The sequence below is a fragment of the Boleophthalmus pectinirostris genome, unplaced genomic scaffold (genome assembly GCF_026225935.1).
Source record: "Boleophthalmus pectinirostris isolate CB_2022bp ecotype Guang Dong unplaced genomic scaffold, ASM2622593v1 HiC_scaffold_16, whole genome shotgun sequence".
Taxonomy (NCBI): domain Eukaryota; kingdom Metazoa; phylum Chordata; class Actinopteri; order Gobiiformes; family Gobiidae; genus Boleophthalmus; species Boleophthalmus pectinirostris.
The window spans coordinates 34,647,757-34,672,627 of NW_026571095.1; the positions used below are offsets into that span (position 1 = coordinate 34,647,757).

Here is a 24,871-nt window from a genome sequence, read left to right on the forward strand (position 1 = left end):
GGAACCTCTGGACCATCTGACCAACGCGCTCGGAGAACCAGACCCCAGCCCCGTCCTGAGGGTCTGAGCTGCGGTGAGTTCCTCTTTACCGCTGTTGGCTGCTGCTGTTGTTTCCCGAGCTTCTGCTGCTGAGTTCATGACGACACTTGAGATGAGGACGGCCCGTGGTCTTAACAGGAACATCGGTGTTGATAGTTGGAGGTATCGCTGTTCTACCGGGAAACAGAGGCACGTCAGTCGGACCAGTTTTGGTTCGTTTGGCGGTGTCCTGCAGATCTGGGACGTCTTCTTCAGCGGAAATATTTTTAAAAAGCACCCCGGGGGCATTATACGGGTCGTAATGTGTAATCGATTTAATTTTTTGATATAAAGCTCAATGTCTTGTGAATTAAAGTGAGCTGAAGTGGCTTGAAAGCTTCGGCGGTGGTGCTATCCATTTTTACTGCCAAAATTACGGCCCGCCCACCGTGAGTCCGACGCTCTATAGGTCGTGTTTACATCCTAGAATACGATCATGTCCAAATTTCAGTTTTTCTTTATAACTCTATGGGAGCTTTACTGTTTTTGAAAGAAATCTCCAAACTCACGATCCACAAATGTTCTCATTATTTGTTTGGGATTTGTCTCGGCTCCACAGTCTTGTCACTTTAATCTCGCGTCTTAAGGTTCTTTTAAACTGACGACAATCACGTCTTTGGGGTTGAAAAACGGCACCGCTTTCTGGAGGTATTAATGTCACTTCTGTTTACACCGACAGATTTCCGAATAACCAAACCAGTGTGCTGTTTACGCATACCTTGTTGTTCACGTCCTTCAAATGCTCTCTGCTTCCTTTAAAGATGATGATGTGATGGTCTGAACCGTTGACTCACAGCAGAGAAATTGTGAACTTTGCCAGGTTTTGTTTCATGTGGACAGGCCCAGTAATGACAGAGATAAACCAAAAACCAGGTCAACAAATCTGAAATCCGACAGTCACCGTAGAATTCTGACCTGTCTCCAGCTCAGGTTAAACTCCAGCGATTCTAGAAAGTTTTTTTTGTATAATTTTCACTTATTTTTGGGGTGTAATTATTAACCTCCCAATGGGCTTGCAGTTGTGAAAGTGTGTTTTTAATTGTTTCTGTAAATTCTTTCAGTTTCAGAGCTAAAGAAACACTTTGAAGGTCCTCTGACAAACGACACGGACATGAACAGGTACGTCGCTGGATGTTTTAGCTTCAAATAAACATATCCACAACGGCCGTAAGTTCCCTGCTGTAGGTTTGCGGAACTTCAGGTTAAGGGTTTTCTGCGGCAAAATATCTGTGTAGATGTGTGTCGTGTTCTCCGGCGGCTTCATAAATCTGCCCCATCACCAAATCTTCAAGCTCCACAAAGGATAAACATTCTAACATGAAGAATTTGTCCACAACTATCAAGAGAAGAAAGACGAAAACTTAAAGGCGAACAACAACGACGACTAGGGGAGCGTTTTGTTTTATTTTTTCTTTCCAAAATTAGGCCCTATTTTCCCACATTTCCTTTATCATCAATTTGCATCAGAATTTATCCCCATTTCTCCCAATTTGGTCGACAGTTACACCCGACCTATTCTCCAACATGACGACAGATGTGATGTAGAGGTCACGGTGCGAAGGATCCTAGGTGTAAATGACTCTGAATCATCCCTTTAAATGAGGTGTGAAAATAAAAATGACTTGAATTAGAGTTACATTCTGAGAAAAAGCTTAAAAATAAGAAAAAGCTTAGAAATGAAGGAACATAGGGCTGAACCCAGGACGAGTATTAGTGAACTACTGAGCAAAACTAACATTGTGATCATCAGTGGAGAATCCCTCAGTCGTTCAGGTAGAATCCAGGGCGAGGAGAAAATTCAGTTTGTCGACGTTTCGCAGCTCATCCAAGCTCCTTCTTCACTTCAAAACTGAATTTTCTCCTCGCCATTGTGATCATCAATAAAACTTAAGTAATTTGTTCACTCAGACTGATTATGTCAGTATTAGTATAGATCAGGGGTGTCAAACTCATTTTGGTCCGGGGGCCGAATCCAACCGACTTTGATCCCAAAGGGGCCGGATCAGAAAACTCATGTCATATAAACCCCAAAAATAACAACAACTTCAAATATTTGTGCAGAGAAACACAAATCTATTACAGAAATCTTTTTTAATTGATGAACTCCTTCTTTTACAAAATATTATAATATTATGAACAACCTGAAACTTTAAGAAAAATGCAATTTCAACACAATGTTTTAATATTAACTTGTATGTAAATAGGAATAAGTCGGCTCCACTTTTCTCATGTTGGACATTTTTCTGATGAGGGTGTCACGGTCAACAGTCAAAACGATCGTCCTTTAAGAGCGTTTGGAAAGAGACAAGTCTTCATTTGTGCTGCTCTGGTGGGAGGGGCCACGTACAGAGACGCTGGAGACGCTGCTGTGATAAACACCACAGAAAATTAACAATATTTTAATAAAAAAATAGAATTAAAATATTTTAGTAGAAAATCAGCTGAGGGCCAGATTAAAGGTCTTGGAGGGCCAGATCTGGCCCCCGGGCCGTAGGTTTGACACCTGTGGTATAGATAGAGAGATTTGTTTAGTTCAAATGCCAGAGATGTTCACAGATTAACAGTTACATCTGTGGCATTTTAACTAAACAAATCTATAAAAAATCAAGTTTTAATTTTAATTGTAGAATCAGACCCCGTTTACGTGTACACAGGTATTTTTAAAAAGTGAGACATTTCCTGGAGTTTGTGCCCATCTTTTATTTATTAATTTATTTATTTACTGTATTTGAGACAGGGACAGCGCACAGTTTTGACATGAACCTTAATAGTAGAGAGATGTTTTGTATATCAGGTTGTATCATCAGGGCTCATTTCCACCTGTCGTCCCTGGGCAGGTTCATTGATTAATTGTATTTAAAGGTTGTAAAGAGGATTTTTTTAAGGGAAAAGAAATACAGCGACAGTCCTTTTTCAAATGTTGTGCATGCGTCACACCGCCTCCCTCCTCCACAGCCTCAGTAGAAACACCTCCTCCCGCCTCCTTACTCTAGAAATCACGCTTGTTTACAGCTGGTGCACGTTCAGAATTACTGTTGAAGTGACCTGTCTAGAAATATTTTAGCGACCGATGTGTCAGATTTTAGACCTTTCGTCTGCTTCAGTCGCGCAATCGCTGGAAGGAATCTCCAAGAATCACCTCAGTTTGTCTTCGCTCCTTTTCTCCTTCTCTTCTTCTTTCAGCGACCTCAAAAAAACTGGACTTTCTTTGGCGGTGAACCGGTCGTGGATTCTCGTCCTCCGTCGCAACAAAATTTGTGCGAATTGCGAGGTTTGAAAAAGCCTCTAAGAACGGCTGCATAAACCACGTAATCCCAGCGACGAGTCAGTTACACTAGAAATGTAGGAGTTTGATTGGCAACCTAACAGCCAATAGAAAATGAGGGAGCCTTGTTTTCTATTGGCTGATGTTTATCTGGTCTCACTACGTCCACAGTTGATAGATTTTCATTCTTTTTTTTTTTTTTAGTCATCATAATTACAAAGCTGCTGCGTCTCTGTAATGGTATTTTAAACTTTCATTGACAATTTGAAACAAAAAAAAAAATCCTCCATACAACCTTTAACTGACCTTGACTATCTGCGATACGATACGATATGTAGCGTGTTTTGGGTTGATGGGGGTTTACACGCAAACAGTGAATTTGCCTCTGAAAATGAATCTTTTTAAAAAAAACTCCGGCTAGAGTGGAGATTCAGGAAAACCACGGTGATTTATGACGGCGCTCGATGGGGGATTTATGCGGGTTGATGTAAACTAAAACTTTTTTAAAAACAATGCTACGTGTACGATGTTATTTTGGAAAACAAGGTAGGGAAATATTAGTTTCTCAACAAACCCGGCTTTGTGTAAACGTAGCTTCAGTCTGAGTCTGAGTGCGCTGAGATTCCGTGCCCGGAAAAGAAGTGAGGAGGAGGGGGAAAGAGCGGATTGGGGCAGCGGGAGAGGAGCAGGAGAGGGGAGCAGAGAAGGTTGCGCGGAGATTCAGTGCGAATGAACTAGCTACAACACGCAGCAGCAAGCGGACTCTTTCTTTGCACTGAAAATTACGTTTTCAGACATAGGATATCGCTTTCGTGTCCTGAAAAACGTTTGTCTAGCTCTTGGAAATAAAGTACGTTTTCATAATAAGCAGAAGTGACCTGTCCAGGAGTAATTTGTGGACCAGTGCGTCAGTCTTTAGACCCTTCGTCTGCTTCAGTCGCACCATCGCTGGAATGAATCTCCAAGAATCACCTTAGTTTGGCTTCGCTGCTTTTCCCCTTGTCTTCTTCTTTCAGCGACCTCAAAAACGGACTTTCTTTTGCGGTGAACTGCTCCTGGATTCAACAAACTTTGTGCGAACTGCGAGGAAGATATAGGTCAAAAAAAGCCGCTAAGAACTGTTGCGTTGGTGGAGTAAACAGCGTCTGTGCGTCTTGCGTCTGTGGACTGCGTGACAGACGTACGTAAACCACGTAACGGCGGCGCGCAGGCAAGTCAGTTACACTAGAAACGTAGGGAGTTTGATTGACAGCCTGTCAGCTCACAGATAATGAGGCAGTGTCGTTATCTATTGGCAAATGTTTAGCCCCACCACGTCCAGAGTTGATGAATTTTTATTCTCTTTTTTTTGGTCATCATAATTACAAGGCTACTGCATCTCTATAATCTATCATTGACAATTTGAAACCAAAAAAAATCCTCCATACAACCTTTAAAGGAAACCCAACAGTGTGATGGGTGAGTGGTTTTGTTTGTTTGTTCGTTCACGGTGACTCTGGGCTTTGTTCAGTTGTGGCGTGTAGGGAGGGTGTGTCTGGGACCAACGGATTGTCGGCGTGTTCGCAGTGACTCAGTTGTTCAGTCGTGTCTAGAAGCGGCACGTTGCGCTCGCTTTTTCGGTTCGTTCCTCCGTTCCGTTCCTCGTCGGCGTGGAGTGATGAGTGTGTCTGCGAGTGTGTTTCGCTGTGCGGTCGCCGTCTGCTCCGTGTGTGTTTGCGTGTTCTGCGGGTGGTGCGGCTTTGTAGTTTACTGAAGTCGCGCTGGGACACCCGAGTGGATTCGTGTATGGGGCGCTCTGGATTGTGGCACGCGGTCGTTTTTTGATGGGGTTAGAGGCTTAAGAGCGCGTCTAATAGAACGGAAAATACGGTATGTTTTATTCATGACCATAGTGTTAGTTCTGTTCAGTTTCACTAATGCGTCGTCGTTGTTCGTCTTTAAGTTTTCGTCTTTCTTCTCTTGATAGTTGTCGATAAATTCTTCATGTTAGAATGTTTATCCTTTTGTGGAGCTTGTTGGTTGAAGTTTTGGTGATGGGGCAGATTTATGAAGCTGCTGGAGAATACGCCAAAACATTTACACTGATATATCGCAGCAGAAAACCATTAACCGGAAGTTCTGCAAACCTACAGCGCGACACTTCCGGCTGTTGCGAAAAAGGTTTATTGGCTGTGGCATTAGCAGTAGTTGAATCACCGTTTGTGGTCGATCAGGAAGGAGAGAATCGCCCGTCGTCTGGAGGGGATGGAGTCTGACGTTCCCCCGGCGTTGGTGCTCCCCGCTGGGCTTGTGTCCAACCGGATGCTGGAGGAGGATCCGCCCCGATACACCAGAGCCTCAGACCCCTGTGAGCCCTGTGTCATGGGTGAGAGTGAACATGTGCTCAGTGTTCAATCTTTACCAGTGTACTGTACAATACCTCAAAGTTAAAAAAAAAAGCAGATTTATCCAAAACAAATGATTTGTCCCAGTTTTATACAAGAAATGTCTCAAGTGTCCCTATTTTTGACCTGTTTGACCCGTGCCAACAGTAAAGAGAGGCATAAATAGTCACTTGTTAAATAAAATACAGAAAACCTGCTTAAAAACGACTTTTTTCACAATTTTATTATTACAAACCTCTCCCCGTTTTTTATTTTGAAAATCTGGTCACCCTAGATATAAGACAACATGGGAATATTAAACAAAGTGCTACAATTTAAACAAAATTCATGAAATTCAAGTTACAAAAACACTAACATCTGTAACTTGTATTTTAAGCGTTAACACACTTGAAATATAAGTTACTTCTACTTCTACTTCCATTGTATAAACTTGTCTGATTTTTGATATTCACTGATCAATGATCGGTTATTGATTGATAATTGATAATGATTGGTTTAATCCTGGTTTAGACCTGATGTAGTCCTGGTTTAATCTTCGTTTAGTCCTGGTTTAGACCTGATCTAGTCCTGGTTTAGACCTGACATTGTCCTGGTTTAATCTTCGTTTAGTCCTGGTTTAGACCTGATGTAGTCCTGGTTTAATCTTCGTTTAGTCCTGGTTTAGACCTGATGTAGTCCTGGTTTAATCTTCGTTTAGTCCTGGTTTAGACCCTGAATCTTCGTGTAGTCCTGGTTTAGATCCTTTTAGTCCTGGTTTAGTTGTAGTCCTGGTTTAATCCTGGTTTTAGTAGTCCTGGTTTAAATGGTCAGTTTAACCTGGTGGGACATTTTCCTTGTAGTCCTGGTTTAATCTTAACTGGGACAAAATCCTGGTTTAGTGGTTTTTTGTGTTTAAATCTGGTCTGGGAGACAGTGGACACAGGGCTCAAAATCTGGACTGTCCCGGGTAAATGGGGACATCTGGTCACCCTAGTATCGAAATCGAGCACGAAATTCGAGTAAAACACTAACATCTGTAACTTGTATTTTAAGCATTAACACCCATGGCTTTTTTACTTCTTCTTCTTCTCATATTTTTATCTTTTCTTGTGTTTCCTCTTCCTAACTTCTTGTGTCTGTTCCAGTGCGGCGCTACAGTCGTGACGAGGTCAGTGACCCTCGTTCACAGAAGCAGGGCCCCTCCTCAGACAGAGCCCCCCACAGTAAAGCCCCTCCGGTCGGATCGCGGCCCGAGCCCATGATGGTGTACGTGGACCCGGTCACCGTCACCTCCTCCGCCCCCTCGTCCTCCGGGGGGCGCTCCGGAGACCCCGGCCTCACCTCCAAGGCTGAGAGGATCGCTCGGTACAAAGCCGAGCGGCGCAGGCAGCTCTCAGAGAGGTACGGGATTCTGCTGGATCAGGAGGCGGACATGGACTACACGCCGCGATACCGGAGGAGAGAGACCACAGAGCAGGTGAGGGCTTTGACCTCTGAAAGACACGAGTTGGAACTTATTTTATCCATTTCATAAAGGCCCTTCAAACTCATACACTTTAAAAATCCTAGATTCATAAAAATATAGTATAGTTACCGTATTTTCCAGACTATAAGGCACTCCGAAGTATAAGTCGCACCAGCCAGAAAACACGTAATGAAGAAGAAAAAAACATATATAAGTCGCTCTTTTTGGGGAAAATTTACCTTATAAAATCAGAGACCAGGAGCAGACATTTCCTGTGTAAAGCCAAGTTGTAGTAAAAACAATAGAAGAGAGAACAACAGACTGTTAACGTCACATATGAACAGTTCTTCAGATAAACTATAACATAAACAACAGAACAAGTTTAACAAACTCTCCATCTCACTCCAAATTACTAAATCCATTCAATTCTTCATCCTCGGTGTCACTTCTGAACAACTCGGCCTCGACCTCCGGAGGTAAACGTCGCGCCGCTTCCTCTTCTGTGTCGCTGTCATCAGACTCAGCATCAGTTCCAGTTAGAATTATTCGGGTCTTTCTGAATCCCGACAGGATGGTTTCGGTTTCACTGAAGTCCAGACTTTGTCCATCCATCCAGTGACTTCAGGAAAGTTTCATGGTGCATCCTCCCGGTGTCACAAGTTTCTCTCTCACTCCAGACTTTCTTTCTGCTGCTCAATTTTCATTTTCAGCTGCAGATTTCACGATTTACAGTTTGTAATCTGCAAAATCTGATTTTGTTTTTGGGGGCATTTGTGTTCAATCTTCTCAGTCTTTGTCTTTATAAGTTTGTTTAAATGTTAAATTGTTCAGTGGTGCAGAAGTAAAGGTGCGATCGACTGACATGATACAGACAGGACAGAGGCTCTTTCTGCAGGAGACATGTGCAGTAGAGCCAAGTGACAGTGGTACAGGAAGAACAGGAGCAGCAGATACTCACACACAAGACTAGAACCTCTCACCACTTCACTCAAACATTTTAATATAGAATTCACACCGGAAACACCCAAACCATGAAAAAAAGTGTGACTTATAATCCGGAAAATATGGTATAAACTATTTTGGGGCAAAGGTTTGTTTGTTTTTAGGACATTGTGGGTTTAGATAGAAAATTACAGAGAAATTTGTAGTTTTTAATTATTGTTATTTAGTTTTTTTTTTTTTTTTTTTGGTGTTTTCTCAGGCTGCACCGTCCAGAAGAGAGAGGACAGAGGTGGAGGAACCGAGCGTCCCATATCGCTCCGGAGTGGGCCGAGTTTACATGAGGAACCAGCCGGACGCCCACACTGCCCCCACGACCGCCCCACCACACACAACCGCCCCACCACACACAACCACCCCACCACACACGACCGGCCCACCACACACAACCGCCCCGCAACACACAACCGCCCCCTCCCAGCACCACACACCCGCACACGCCCACTCACACGCCACAGCCGCCCCAAACCAGGAGCGGGGCAGCCGGTTCTCAGAGCGCGAGAGAGCCATGAACCAAGAGAACTACCGCAGAGGTGAGATTTTACATATTTTTTTTTAGCTCTTAAACATGTTACAATACTGTTTCCTCGTTTAGTTTCATTCACGATGGTTTCCGTAATCTTCTGTAAAAAACTCCTTGGCCTCTGAGCCTCGCCAAACACTCAGTTATAATATTCCCAGGATTGTGACGTCATAGATAAAAGACACGTGCAGTTTTTAGGTCCTTAAATCATTACCAGACGTGTTTTATGCAATTCTGGTTGGATTCTATCTGAAATGTCTCTCCTCACTCTTCAAGCCCATTTTACGCTGTACTTAATCTGTGAGTGAAATAAATAAATAAATAAATAGTTGCACAAAATATTGGTCCATAGTAAATATAATGTTACAATCGGTTTGTAATGGAACGTACCTCAGTTTTGACCACCATTTGCTTGTTGTTTATTTGCGTGTTTATTAAACCAATAAAATTAGTTTTAACTAAAATAAAATAAATGCAAAGTGCTGCTTTGTAATACTAATAAATTAAATAAAATATTCTCAAATAAGCAATAAATGTATGAAATATTATTTAAAAAAATAAATTCCTTGTAAACAGTAAACAAAACTTTTCAAAAAGTGAAGTGCAGCACTAACAGTTCCAGCATGAACTTTTACTCAGATTCTTCAGATTTTTGCCAGAAAAAAAACAACTTGTCCATATTATCTGCTGCAGTTACAACGTCTCCAGTGGCTGAAAATACACTTTCACTGGGGTCAGAGGTCGCGGGGTATTGGGGACGGGGTTTCTGTGCCGGTGAAAGGCGAGAGTGAGGACTGGGGCGCGACAACCGTAGTTTTGCGAGGTCGTTCGGAGGGACGTAGTCAAGGCGGGGGCCAGTCTAACTATAAAGCGCTGCAGGAAACACTGCCCCAATCACGGATGAGTTTCCTTGTGAATATTAAAGAGCCGAGCCTTTGTGTAGCTGCACATGTTGTGGTGGAATGTAAACACACACAAATTGCATGAACTCACTCATGCACAGCCCTGTAATGAACTGAATGTCCCTTACCAAAAGGTTTGACACGAATACCATATTTTCCAGGCTATTAGACGTGTTCTTAAGCCTCTAACCCACGGGTGTCAAACTCATTTTGGTCCGGGGGCCGTATCCAACCTACTTTGATCCCAAAGGGGCCGGATCAGAAAACTCATGTCATATAAACCCCAAAAATAACAATAAGTTCAAATATTTGTGCAGAGAAACACAAATCTATTACAAAAATCTTTTTTAATTGATGAACTCTTTCTTTTACAAAATATTATAATATTATGAACAACCTGAAACTTTAAGAAAAATTCAATTTCAACACAATGTTTTAACAATAACTTGTATGTAAATAGGAATAAGTCAGTTTTTGTGGTAAAATCCTGCACTTGGCTCCACTTTTCTCATGTTGGACATTTTTCTGATGAGGGTGTCACGGTCAACAGTCAAAACGATCGTCCTTTAAGAGCGTTTGAAAAGAGACAAGTCTTCATTTGTGCTGCTCTGGTGGGAGGGGCCACGTACAGAGACGCTGGAGACGCTGCTGTGATAAACACCACAGAAAATTAACAAGATTTTAATAGAAAATATAATGAAAATATTTTAGTAGAAAATCAGCCGAGGGCCACATTAAAGGTCTTGGAGGACCTGATCTGGCCCCCGGGCCTTATGTTTGACACTCCTGCACTAATCCCATCAAAAAACAACTGCGCGCCCACAATCCACAGCACCCGATACACGAATCCACTCGGGTGTCCCAGCACGACTTCAGTAAACTACAAAGCCGCAAACACACTCGGAGCAGACACAGACACACTCATCACTCCACGCCGACGAGGAACGGAACGGAGGAACGAACCGAAAAAAGCGAGCGCAATGTGCCGCTTCTAGACACGACTGAACAACTGAGTCACTGCGAACACGCCGACAATCCGTTGGTCCCAGACAGCACCCTCCCTACACGCCACAACTGAACAAAGCCCAGAGTCACCGTGAACGAACAAACAAACAAAACCACTCACCCATCACACTGTTGGGTTTCATTTAAAGTCCCACACGGTTTATTTGTGAAAAAAGTTTGAAAAATAGACCATTTAATGACAGTGCGTCTTATAATCCAGAGCGACTAATAGTGCGGAAAATACGGTACATGAACCATTACACCTCTATGCAGTTTTCTCTCTCATCAGGATAATATATCTGTTACTTCTCCAGGTGGGACACAGGACCGCACCGCTGTCGCCCCCAGGAGCAGGACCCAGGAAGTGCACCCCACTCACCACCAGGAGGCGCCACACAAAGAGATGACCCCTGCTGCTGCTCCTTCTTCTTCTTCGGGTCGGGATTACAGTATGGCCGCCGTGCCCAGCTCGCCGCGCACTGCCCGGCGAGCGTCACTGCCCTCGGCGCGGTACGGCATTTCCCCTGGAGACCTGTTTATAGAGCAGCAGGCTCAGAGCATTCTCAACAGGCAGGGGTAAGACATAGTTTAGTAAATATATATATGACAGATAAAGAGAGGGATGTGACGAGATGTTGTGTCACTAGATCTGACAATGATCTTGTGAGATTGAAGTGTTTACATTAGTCTAAGTTCAGACTGCAGCCTGAAGTGACCAAATCAAAGTTTTTGGCCCCTATTCTCCTGTATCTGATCTTTTAATGACAGACTGAACCACACAGATCCGATTTTTATGTTTTTGCCGGCGTTTGTTTGTTTGTTTGTTTGTCTGTTTTTGTTTGTTTGTCTGTTTGTTTGTTTTGTCTGTTAGCAACATAACTCAAAAAAGTTATTTTACCGATTTTGATGAAATTTTCAGGATTTGTTGGAAATGTGAAAAGGAAGAACTGATTTCATTTTGGGGGTGATCCGGAAGAAATCCTGGATTCTGGATCACTTTGAAATTTTAGTTAACATTGTGGTAAATGGGGCCAAAAATTTTGTTTCTCAATATCTCAGTTAATTATTGACCAAACCCCATGAAATTTGACTCAGGGATGGACAATGGGATCCTCTTTCATATTCCAAATTGAAAGATACGAGACAAATATTTATGGAAAACACAATTAATATGAGGGGGACTGTAGTCCTTGGCGGAGGTCTGCGCTCTCTGAGTGCTTTTCTAGTTTTCAGATGTGACCCAGGTCACTTGGATATGTGCTCCTAAAACCGATACATATCTGATCTTTTGACATGTGACTTCAGTCTGAACGGTCAGGTCACATTCATCCCACCTACACGTCAGGCTCAGAGTCTCGTCAGTGGAGGGAAAATGAGGTTAATGAGTTTATTCATATTTGGGGGGATCTCTGTATTGTATTCAGGACAAATTGGAGGGGTTTTATTGGAACCAGGCGGTTTCTGAAATGATTGCCAAAGAAAAGCTGGAGCACGGCTACAGGTGGTCCAGGCTCCAATGTCAACGAAAAACAAAGAGCCTGAAACACAAACACAAGGAGGATAAAGGCTCAAACAGCAAATGGCACAAGCGGCCGTGGACGTGTAACCTGTCCATTTTACCAAGAACTAGGCCATATTTTGGGAGACAAGAACAGAGTTTAGGCAACTTCCATAAACACTGAACACACTCTCTGTGTATGATGTTGTCGTGTCCTCCGATGCTCATGCGGGACACTTTTGGGACATTTAAAGTTCACACTGGAGATCACATACAAGCCACATTTAATTGCAAACGTGAACGACCTCGCAAAAAAATTGGATTTCATAAAAAATCTGAATTGAGCATTAAGCGCTGCAGTCTGAACGTAGACTTAGATTGGGATCACGTGTTGGTCAGTTACATTTCTTACAGTTTCAAAAAATACTGTACTAAAATGGAAACAAAAATGTAAAATAATAAATAAAACATCATGGGGCCAAAATTGAATCGTGAAATTTATGTTAGAAATCATGTAAAATATCTTGATTTTTCCGTCTTGTCTCATCTTGTGAAAATCATGTCTCGTCTCATCCCTAATGAAAGCTTTATTTTGAAAGATGTGTGAATATGTTTCTTTTTTTTTTCTTTAGAGTGTACTGTTTTACATATCCAGCGATACATTTATGTTTAAAAAAAAAAATTACTTTTAGTCAAAAATAGATTCTAAATAACAAACATGTGCCTGCTGTCTGTAGCCTGGGCGCCTTTTCAAAGAGCGAGTGGTCTCTCACAGACTTAGACCCCGAGTCCGTCCACACGAGGCCTTCGAGGTACTGAGTTTAGATCTGCTGTGGTCCCCAAAACTAGACCATCTCTAGACCTTCCCTAGACCCTCATCAAACCCTCCCCAGACTACCTGAATCCTACTGGTGTCCCCTCTGTTTTACATCTCAAAACACCTTTACTTCTTACTAGATCTTTAGTTTTTCCCCATTTTTTGTTGGTGTTGTAGTTTTTTTATCATTGGTAGAGTTTAGCGACTAACGTTTCCTTCATTGCTTTAATAGTTTTCATCTTTATGGCTTTGGTTTGTCTAATTTTCTAATGTCTAATTTCTTTATAAACCCTTTTCTTTGTATAGTTTAGTTCTGTATGCTGCTTCTTTGTCACAGCAACACTTTTATAATGATTACAAAGCCTCCAGTTTATTTCCGAGACGAGGTTATGTTCACGATTTACGCCCGTGTCACTTCTCCTTCTCTTTATCTTTCGTCTTTAACTCTTCCTTTTTGCCTTTGTCTCTCTCTGTTTCTCACTCTCCTGCTCTTGCTTCACTCTTTCTCCTTATTTCTCCTCCTCTTCCTCCTCGCTGTGTGGGCTGATTTGAGGCGGTGATGTTTTCAGTGACCCGTGCTTGAGGAGGGCAGCGATTTCTCCACACACACACACACACACACACACACACACACACACACAAATGTACGACAAGAGAGATTCTGCCGAGACTGCAGCTCTGCGTCTGTGGTTTAAGGATGTTGGATCAGTTATGATGAACAATAACGGCATCATAATGGATTTAGGAGAAAACTAAAGGGTAACAAAAAGTGTACCCAATACTTTTAGTGGTTTTTAGTGCTTTGGTAAACAGTTGATTTTACTTTCACTGTCAAGGTCTTAAGTCTACAGTTTATCTTTAAAGGGATAGTTCGGGTTTTTTGACATGAATCTGTATTTCATCCACACTGACTTTACCTCCGAAAGCGTCCGGTGAGCCGAGATCCTGGCCGGTTTTGGTGCTGAGGAAAGTAGTTCGGCAAGTTGGCTGGGGACAGTAAAATAAAGCGTTTTTCTTCTCAAACCAATATGTGTTCAAAAGAGTGACACATTTGCACCACAAAACCTCCGTCCTCTAAAAAGTCAGACCTCATAATCACTTGGCGCTATTTTCTCTCCGTACGTATCACTACCCGTTTCACTTTGTTAACTGCTCGGAATGTTTGCCTCTTCTCTCTCTCTGCCTAATTTCGTCTAACTCTCTCTTTCGGCATTGTTATATTCGGGTTCAAAAAGATCTCCCATTGGCTCTGTGCTAAAATCAGTTTCTTCATCATCGGTGTCGTAGTCAGACATGTTGTTGCTGACATTCCGAGCAGTTAACAAAGTGAAACAAACGCAGTGATACGTACGGAGAGAAAATAGCGCCAAGCGATTATGAGGTCTGACTTTTTAGAGGACGGAGGTTTTGTGGTGCAAATGTATCACTCTTTTTAACACATATTGTTTTGAGAAGAAAAACGCTTTATTAGACTGTCCCCAGCCAACTTGCCGAACTACTGTCCTCAGCACCAAAACCGGCCAGGATCTCGGCTCACCGGACGCTTTCGGAGGTAAAGTCAGTATGGATGCACCACATGCTGACGGGGATACCATGCAGATTCATGTCAAAAAACCTGAACTATCCCTTTATGGTCATGTTCCTGTTTTTTCCCATTTATATGAACAAACTTGTGTCACTGTAGACCAGAGGAGTCAAACTCAAATTTACAGAGGCCAAATTAAAAACTGGGACTAAGTCGTGGGCCAAACTAAATATTTATTGAGAAATTTCAACAAAATCTGCATGTTTTCTCTTCTTTCGAGATATGTAATGTTAAACGTTTTCTCATAGGCGAGTTTGAGCTGACGTCATTGTTATTAAAAGTCCACGTTGCTGCTGGGAAATATTTTGGTCGGAGGCAAGAAACACGATAGCGTCAAACACAGTGCGTAACCTCGCGTATTTATCCCCGATAATGGTAAATTCCTGCTGCATTATCGGATGCACAAATAGAAGCACAGGAAAAGAAGGAAAATGTCTTTTTCGTATTCTGAGTGAAAAGAACCGCTAACGGTGAATTAAACGACTTTCAAACATTCGCAGAGCAAACGTAGAAGATCCTAACAAACCGTGGACTCCAACAAGTTCAACAACACATCGAGACTCTTGGAGGTTTTCATCTTTTCTGCTGTGAATGGCCCAGGAGTTTCCACCAAGTCATTGTGGATATCGCCCAAGTGAATATTTGTCCAGGTAGTTGGAGATTCTGACCAGAAATTTGGTTTGGTCCAACTTTTGTCGGGGTTGAAAAGGGTGATTTGTCGTCCGTCGATGCTTATGACCAATTTCTGGTCAAATGGTCTTGGGTCCTCTGCCGTTAGAGTGGATAAATAACCAGGATCAATACCCTTTACGTGCTTTCTCACTCCGTCCATCATGTTGAATTAGTGTTTCTTGCCGCCGACCAAAATAATTCCCAGCATGCAACGCGCGCTTTTGTCAACAATGAAACTCGCCTATTAAAATAAATGTTTACTAATAGTTTTGCTTAAACATTGAATCCAGAACAAGCACAATATAAAATAATAACAACATTTTAAATAAATAATGTCTCTATAGTTTATCTGGGCAGCTCTAATTATATTATGGACCAAATTTGCCGCCTGGACCTGAGTTTGACATGTCTGCTGTGGAACATTGTTTCCCAAAGACTGAGTCGTGACCCTCAGGTGGGTCACAAGAGATTTTTTTGGGGGTCACCTTGTCACAATCTGCATGTAGATGAGAGCGAGAGAGTCAGTGAATCCTGTTAGTCTGAACGAGTTTGCCTGCAGCTGAAGTTAAGAAATGCTTGGTAGGTTGTGCAAAAAGAAGGTTGATAAATCAGCAAAGGTCAGAGCACTTCAGGGAAAATTTCATCAAATGCCCGTCCCTAATCTGAATACGAAGGTAAGTGAGGAAGAACTCTGGACAGTTTCAAATGAACCAGTTCTCTTTTTACATTTTTAAGAGACTAAAAATCAGGCACAGCGCCAAAAAAAAAACCCTATTCTCATTTGTAAATATTTTCTCCAAGAATCCGTGCGAGGGAGCGATTGCAGCGTGACGACCCGGCCCAGAGACCTCCAGACTGGAGTCCCGACCGGCACCACGGGGACCCCACCCAGCCCCGTCACCGCACCCAGGGAAACGCGCCTCAGTTCAGCTCCCACCACCACCACCCCGAGACCCCCCACCACCGGACCGTCCACCAGCCCCAGCCCAGCCCGGCTCACCACCCAACGCACCAGCACCAGCACCACACCTACCCCCCGCCGGCCGAACCCTATCTCGCCATGCCCGCCCCGCCGACCAAACACCAAGCGCCGGGGCCTCCGGAAGTGCCGCGGCGGAGACCCAGCGTCGACCAGATTTACGCCGCGCACAGAGAGGCGAGAGCGGAGGCCAGGCAAGCTCTGAAAGAGGAACCCCACACGGAAGGTTTGCTGAAAAGCCGTAAAGCGGTGCTGCCGTCGGAAATCCGCAAACGAGAGAAGAGCGCGGACGACCCGGCCACGCACAGAGCGAGAAACGAGGAGATGGAATGGCAAAGCTACAGCCCGGAACGTCGAAGAGGCGGACGCGCGGAGGAGGATTTGGAAAAAGCGAGGGAGGCGAGAGCGAGGGAGAGAGGAAGGGACAGGCAAGTCGAGAGGAGGGAGAGAGGGAGGACTTTTCCAGCGGCGAACGTCGAAAATCTGGAGGAAAAACAGTTCAGGTCGATGCAACCGCAAGCGACGATACAAACTCAAGCTACGATACAACCGATAGCTTCGACGCAAACTCAGATTTCGATGCAGCCGCCAGCGAGACCTCACCAAAACGTGGATCACAACCTGGAAAGTTTGAGCGCCATGGAAAGAGTTGAAGCCAGGAGGAGACAGCAAAATGTGCAGGTGATTGAGCAGGAAAATTTGAGATTAAAACCAGAAACGCAACCAAGACCAGAGCGTTTAAACCAAGTGGAAATCGTTCAGGAACCGCCGAGAAAAGAACCGAAATTACTAATGGAGCAATTGGAGCATCAACACCGACCAAAAGTTGAGCAGCCGGAGCTAAGGCAAGACTCAGAGGTTTATTCGCAAAAAGCCCGGAGTCGCGGCGTGGATATGAAGCCCAAAGTGCGGACGAGATCCATGTCGGACATCGGGATCAGCCAGTCGTCCAACATGTACCGGATGGAGCGGGGGGGCAGGGAGGTGGCGCGGCCCGTGCCCAGCGCGGGGTTACCGAACGGGGACGTGGGGACGCTGGACACCAGGGTCTCTGTGGCGCAGCTCCGGCACTCGTATCTGGAGAACGCCAACAGGAAGCCGGAGCTGTAGGTTCAAGCGCATGGGAGTGAGATGCTGGATTGGTTTGATGTGGTGATGCCGAGACTGAACTAACTTGAAACTAAATAACACCATGCACATCTTATGCACGTACATACAGTCAGATAAAAAAATAAAAATAGTCATTCGTTCATTCGTTTTTCAATATAAAACCAAAAATAAGAAAACGAAAAACCAACAATTTTCTTCATTATTTGTCTCCAAAACCAAAATAAAAAAAACAGATAATGATTTGTTTTTTCAGTTTTCGATTTTGTGATTAAATGAAAAATGGAAAAAAACAGATTACGGCCGTGACTGCGATGCCGGACTTTTGCGTTGCATACGGACTGAACCAGGACTGATCCAGGACTGATCCAGGACTGATCCAGGACCGGGACCAGACCGGAACCAGAGCGGAACTGAGACTGAGACCAGACCAGGACCAGACCGAGCCTGAGATCAGGACTGAGACCGGGACCAGACCGAGACTGAGACCAGACTGGGACCAGACCGAGACTGAGACCAGACTGGACCAGACCGAGATTGAGATCAGGACTGAGACCGGGACCAGACTGAGACTGAGACCAGACTGGGACCAGACCGAGACTGAGACCAGACCGGGACCAGACCGAGATTGAGATCAGGACTGAGACCGGGACCAGACCGAGACCGAGACTGAGATGAGGACTGAGACTGGACCGACCCAGGCCAAGACTGAGATCAGGACTGAGACTGGGACCACACCAGGACCAGGCCAGGGACCAGACCAGACCAGGACCAGGCCGGGACCAGACCGAGACTGAGACCAGACCGGGACCAGACCGAGACCGACTGAGACCAGACCGGGACCAGACAGACCGGGACTGAGACCAGGGACTTTGACCGAGACCAGACCGGACCAGACTGGACCAGACCGGGACCAGAGACCGGGGACTGAGACCGGGACCAGACCGAGACCAGACCAGGACCAGACCGGACCAGGACCGGGACTTTGACCGAGACCAGACCGGGACCAGACTGGGACCAGACCGGAACCAGACCGGGACCAGACCAAGACTGAGACCGGGACTGAGAACAGGCTGTGACCAGACTGGGACCAGATCATTTTGGTTTTGGAGACAAATAATGAAGAAAATTGTTGTTTTTTCATTTTCTTATTTTTGGTTTTATATTGAAAAGCGAATTAACGATTGACACACGGATTGAGTAAGTACCGTATTTTCTGGAGTATAAGTCGCACCAGCCAAAAAATGCATAATGAAGAAAAAAACATATGTAAGTCACACTTTTTTGGGGGGAAATTTATTTTATAAAATCAAACATCAAGAACCGACATTTCCTGTGTAAAGTCAAGTTGTAGTAATAACAATAGAAGAGAGACAACAGGCTGTTAACGTCACATATGAACAGTTCTTCAGATAAACTATAACATAAACAACAGAACAGAACAAGTTTAACAAACTCTCCATCTCACCCAACTCCGCTAAATCTATCTTTTAGCCTCTGATTAGTGTTTTTTGTTTTCTTCATTGCAGTTAGATCAGGAGTGTCAAACTCAAATTCACAGAGGCCAAAATTAGAAACTGGGTTGAAGTCGTGGGCCAAACTAAATATTTATTGAAAAATTTTAACAACATCTGCATGTTTTCTCTTCTTTTGAGATGTGTAATAAACCTTTTCTTATTAAAATAAATTAAACTTAACCATTGAATCCAGAAAAAGCAGAATATAAAATAATAACATTTTAAATAAATAATGTCTCTATAGTCGATCTGTAGCCATGCGCAGCTCTAATACAGATTTGATATAATCTCACGGGCCAAATATAATTATATCGTGAGTTCTGACATGTCTGAGTTAGAGTTAGAGACTCTTTTTGCCAGTCCTTCACAAGTTTCTCGTTCTTTCTTTCTGCTGATCGATTACCGTTTTCAGCTGAATATTTCACGACTTGCTGCTTGTAATCTGCAGAAAATGACTAACAGTTTATCACCGCTTGATAAAATAAGTTATGACCCTAAATGAACATTAGTGAGTGGGACACGTCTTTATGATCCGTGTGCGTTAAATGTAGGTGAGTGCATGACAAGAAGAAGGAAAGTCCGGTTTATTTGTATAGCGCAGTTCGTACACTAAGTAACTCAAAGTGCTTTACAGAATAAGAAAACATACAGAATAAGAAATGTGTCAAACTTTAGTAGCCGGACATCCGCTCATACCTGATCAATACAACTAATCTTGTCCCTGAAATCTGCTGAAATCCTACGAGACACTGACATGATACAGACAGGACAGAGGCTCTTTCTGCAGGAGACATGCGCAGTAGAGACAAGTGACAGTGGTACAGGAGGAACAGGAGCAGCAGATACTCACACACAAGACTAGAACGCCCTCTAGAGGCTGTCAGTGTGAAAATAACAAACTCGTGAAATTGTATATAAACCTGAGTATAAGTCACAAGAAACCCCCAAACCATGAAAAAAAAAGTGCGACTTATAATCTGAAAAATACGGTAAGTGGATAGATTCCATTGGTCAAATTTCCAGGATTTGGGTCCACACATCAAAATAAGGACTAAACCCGGAACTAAATCTGAACTAGACCAGCACTAAATCATACTTTGACTAAATCTGGAACTAAACCTGGACTTTCGAAGGACTAGAACAAAACTAAACCAAATCTACATCAGGTCTAAACTGGACCAAACAAGGACAAGAATGACTCGACCTTGACATTTGTTGCAGCTTTTAGAAGTAATGCCAGTGTTGGGGAGTAACAGATTACATGTACCGGAGTTAAGTAATCAGAGTACAAATGATGAGTAACTGTATTCAGTTACAGTTACTGTTTCAGTGAGTGGTAATTGGATTACAGTTACTTTGTTGAAATAAATGGATTACACAGAGGGATTTTCCTGTTTTTCCCATTTTGGGCTAAACCGGGACTAAACCAGGACTAAACCAGGACTAAACCAGGTCTAAACCAGGACTAAAACCAGGTCTAAACTAAACCAGGACTAAACCAGGACTAAACCAGGTCTAAACCAGGACTAAACCAGGTCTAAACCAGGTAAACCAGGAAACCAGGATAAACCAGGACTAAACCAGGATAAACCAGGACTAAACCAGGTCTAAAACCAGGTCTAAACCAGGTAAACTAAACCAGGTCTAAACCAGGACTAAACCAGGACTAAACCAGGTCTAAACCAGGTCTAAACCAGGACTAAAACCAGGTCTAAACCAGGTCTAAACCAGGACTAAACCAGGACTAAACCAGGTCTAAACCAGGACTAAACCGGACTTAAACCAGGATCTAAACCAGGTCTAAACCAGGAAAACCAGGACTAAACCAGGTCTAAACCAGGACTAAACCAGGTCTAAACCAGGACTAAACCAGGTCTAAACCAGGTCCAGGTAAACCAGGTCTAAACCAGGTCTAGGACTAAATCCAGGACTAAACCAGGTCTAAACCAGGATTAAACCAGGACTAAACCAGGTCTAAACCAGGATTAAACCAGCTAAACCAGGATTAAACCAGGACTAAACCAGGTCTAAACCAGGACTAAACCAGGATTAAACCAGGACTAATCCAGGTCTAAACCAGGATTAAACTAGGTCTAAAACAGGATTTAACAGGACTAAATCCTGCTGCGTGGACGTGTTTCCTCGTCTTCTATCAGTGATATTTTTAATTTGGTTCAGTAAAGTCTGGGCTTTTTCATTTTCTTTTACCAGACAGAACATCTTATGTTACGATTTCCTCGTCTTTGCTTCTCTACATCAAATCAAGTAATCCAAAGTATTCAGATTACGTTACTCACTTTAAGTAATTTAATGGATTACGTTACAAACTACATTTTGGGGTATGTAATCTGTAATCTGTAGGGGAAATACATTTTAAAAGTAAACTTCCCAACACTGTGCGTAACATTATAGAAGTCAAAATGTTGTTATCAATCCTAACTCCTTGTTTTAATGCTCGCTTTCTAACTCAATGTAATCAAAGTGTGGCAATAAATATGAATTAAATTATTATTTGTTTGTGTTGCTGCATGTTTCATTTCTGATACGTTTATTTATAGATTTTTGTCATGACGTTTTTGCTTTTGGCTTGTTGATTTTTTTTTTTACAGTGGAGCTGCTGTGAACTTGTGCACTTACGTCTGATTACGTTTCATATAATTTTACAGATTTATCACTCGTTAAGATCAGTTTAAATCGTTCCTCCGTCCTCTTCCTCAGCGATCAGCCCAAAGCCGACCCCGCTCTGGACCCCGGAGCCGCAGGAGCCGAGTCGGACCGCAGCAGGAGGCCCAGACGCTACATCACTCCCGGAGACAGCCGCATGTCCGAGCGCTTCAGGACGCAGCCCATCACGTCGGCAGAGAGGCTGGAGTCGGACCGGTCAGCAGGGGGCGCTGTGCAACACAAATATAACAAATGTGCAGGTTTTTAACAGTGCGTTTTTGTGTCTAGGGGCAGATTGAGTCCCGCGCAGCTGCAGGACGGAGAAGGTGAGTTATTGTTTAAAACTACATCCAGAACAGAACCAAAAGATACGTAAAAAATAGTTACATATTGTTCTAAAACAGGTGTAATGTAGTACAGGCAAGTTTGAGCTGACGTCATTGTTATTAAAAGCCCGCGTTGCTGCTGGGAAATATTTTGGTCGGAGGCAAGAAACACGGTAGCGTCAAACACAGTGCGTAACCTCGCGTATTTATCCCCGATAATGGTAAATTCCTGCTGCATTATCAGATGCACAAATAGAAGCACGGAAGAAGGAAAATGTCTTTTTCGTATTCTGAGTGAAAAGAACCGCTAACGGAGAATTAAACGGCTTTCAAACATCCGCAGAGCAAACGTAGAAGATCCTAACAAACCGTGGACTCCAACAAGTTCAACAACACATCGAGACTCTTGGAGGTTTTCATCTTTTCTGCTGTGAATGGCCCAGGAGTTTCCACCAAGTCATTGTGGATATCGCCAAAGTGAATATTTGTCCAGGTAGTTGGAGATTCTGACCAGAAATTTGGTTTGGTCCAACTTTTGTCGGGGTTGAAAAGGGTGATTTGGCTCCATCGATGCTTATGACCAATTTCTGGTCAAATGGTCTTGGGTCCTCTGCCGTTAGAGTGGATAAATAACCGGGATCAATACCCTTTACGTGCTTTCTCACTCCGTCCGTCGTGTTGAATTAGTGTTTCTTGCCGCTGAACAAAATAATTCCCAGCATGCAACGCGCGCTTTTGTCAACAATGAAACTCGCCTGTTGACCTGCCAGCTCTGGAAACTTGAATCTTTCTATGCAGCCGAATTTCTTAAAATCATTGAAGGCTCTATTCACACTTACGTCACAAACAAAAAGACGTTTGGAAACATGTGATGACAACTTCCAGTGGGCTCTGTTTGTAGTAGTAGTAGTAAGTCAAGACAAAATTTTGTAAAAATGAGAACATTTCCTAGTTTTCTTCATCTCCATGTCACTGTAGTGTTCCGTTATGTTTGGCGAAAGAACAGCTCAGTTTTTATCATTTCATCACTGACGCACGACTCTGAGCGCACTGGGTTCATGTGATTAGAAGAGACGAGGCGCCAAATTCAAGATGATTCCAAACAGCACATACGTCGACTCTACAGTCTTCATTTTACCGCTGATCACATTTACTTCAGTGGGTTTTATCCTTGGATCTATAATAAAAACTGGATAAGCCCCTCCATCTCTGTCCCAGCTCCAGACCGACTAGTGGTCACTCCAGGTACTGCAGCTCCCAGAAGCTTGGGCCCAGAAAGAATTCCCCAACAGAGCGCACTGCATTTCTTGGGAATTCAAAAAAATACTTTTTTCTATTTTTACAACATAAACTTAACCCTAACCCTAAAAATGTTTAAATCCTCAAAGCACCTAAAAGTTAGTTTTGTAAAACTTAGCCTCTGCTCGCTCTAAGCCCACGATCGCTCCACTCTACCAGCTCCTATCGGTCTAAACCAGGGGCGCTCAATACGTCGATTGTGATCTACCAGTCGATCGCCAAGGGTGGATTGCCGTGTCTTAGTACTCGTCTCGGACTCGATCGTGTTTGGACTCGGTCTTGTCTCTCACTCGAGGTCTGACACTCAACAAGTGTGATCATATTTCATTACGGCCGCTGCTGTTGGTAATAAACTTGTAGCGGGTGCAGGAGCGTGTGGGGCGTCTCAGTGCAGCCTGTGCGCTCATTTAAAACCCGCGGAGACTCTACGGCGCATCACAAACACACACGCTCCCTATGCACGGCTCGTCTGCGACAGCGTGTGCCCTCGTGTACCAGCGTGCATCACAGGGCAGGTTCAACTTCCTAAACATCCTACCTGTCCATCTGCCTCACGTCAGCACGCCGCCCCTCGCCTTTTCACGCTCTCGCTCCTTCCTGCGTACAGCGAACACAAGCCCCTCCCACAGTGCGGCTGATTAGAAGAGCAAGACCAAACGTGACGCAAAAACCAGTCTAAATTTGTGTTCCAGTGTTGGCACAAAGCAGGTCTACAGCATAGAGCGGATCTACAGAACAGACCTACTGCCACATTTGGCTGAAGTTTGTCTAACAAAAGTGCACAAATGCATCTGTGTTTGTCACGATGTGCGTTTGGTTTGGTAAACGTGCAGAGGCTGGTAAATATCACTGCAAAACCAGAAAAGAATGCAACTCCAGTTTGGAACTTTAAAAAACAGGTTTAAAAATCTTCCTTCACTTTTTTCACAGTTTTGTGTAAAGTGCCAGAGGAAGTTCTCTTAAAGAAGAGGTTCTCAAACTGTGGGGGAGGGTCCAAAAAAGGGGCACAGAGTGTTTCAGTGCAGTTTGTTTGGCTTTGTATTAGGTAGATCATTTTGACTTGGTCATTTTGTAAGTAGCTCACATGATGGAAAAGTGTGAACACCACTGGTTTAAACGCTCCACGTCGTGCATGAGAAGCTCAGGACTCAGACTCAGGAAGTAAATGTGGAAGAGAAAACTATCTTTTTGACTCATGTGCCAGGGAGCACAGGCCACTGAAAACAACATGACTCCATCTTGGGTTCACCTTCAGATTTTATTGTAGTTCTGTGGTTTTATCACAGTCGGTCGGCGAGCTCAGCGTCGGGAACTACACTGGAAGTCGTCATCGCGTTTCCAAACATCTTCCTGGTTTCTGACCTAAGCGTAAATAGAGCCTATTTTGTTTTAGGAAGATGATTTCAACCCCCAACAACAGCTTGCTATTATTTAATTTGCAATTGTAAATAAAATCCATGATATCTATCTCCTTACCTATGCAAAAAAGTAAAAAACAAAACAAAAAACACAAATATTAATATTCTGAATGAAGTGTAAATTCATTTGTTATAATGTTCTTTTTTCTTTCTCCGTCAGATGAAGAGAAACTAGATGAACGAGCCAAGATGAGCGTGGCTGCTAAAAGATCTCTGTTCAGGGTAAACATTACACATTTACACACACAGATTTTTGGACTAGTACACGGTGTTTACTGATCCTAGATTTCTCCAAAACCATTGATTAGTTCCGTTTAATACAAGAAATGTCGCAGATGTCCCTGTTTTTGACCAGTTTGTTACCGTCAACAGTAACAGGTCAATATATT

At 43.4% G+C, this 24,871-nt stretch overlaps 1 protein-coding gene across 1 annotated transcript in view; it reads left to right on the forward strand.

Moving 5' to 3' along the window:
- LOC110166884 (supervillin-like) overlaps positions 1–24,871 on the forward strand; it is a 144,419-nt gene that overhangs the window by 15,910 nt on the left and 103,638 nt on the right. Inside the window, exons 4-11 of the mRNA XM_055151398.1 lie at positions 1,140–1,197; positions 5,557–5,708; positions 6,852–7,183; positions 8,373–8,703; positions 10,915–11,176; positions 21,494–21,655; positions 21,728–21,765; positions 24,643–24,704. Of these exons, the coding sequence (XP_055007373.1) occupies positions 1,140–1,197; positions 5,557–5,708; positions 6,852–7,183; positions 8,373–8,703; positions 10,915–11,176; positions 21,494–21,655; positions 21,728–21,765; positions 24,643–24,704 (1,397 nt within the window). The remainder of the gene's footprint in view (positions 1–1,139; positions 1,198–5,556; positions 5,709–6,851; positions 7,184–8,372; positions 8,704–10,914; positions 11,177–21,493; positions 21,656–21,727; positions 21,766–24,642; positions 24,705–24,871) is intronic.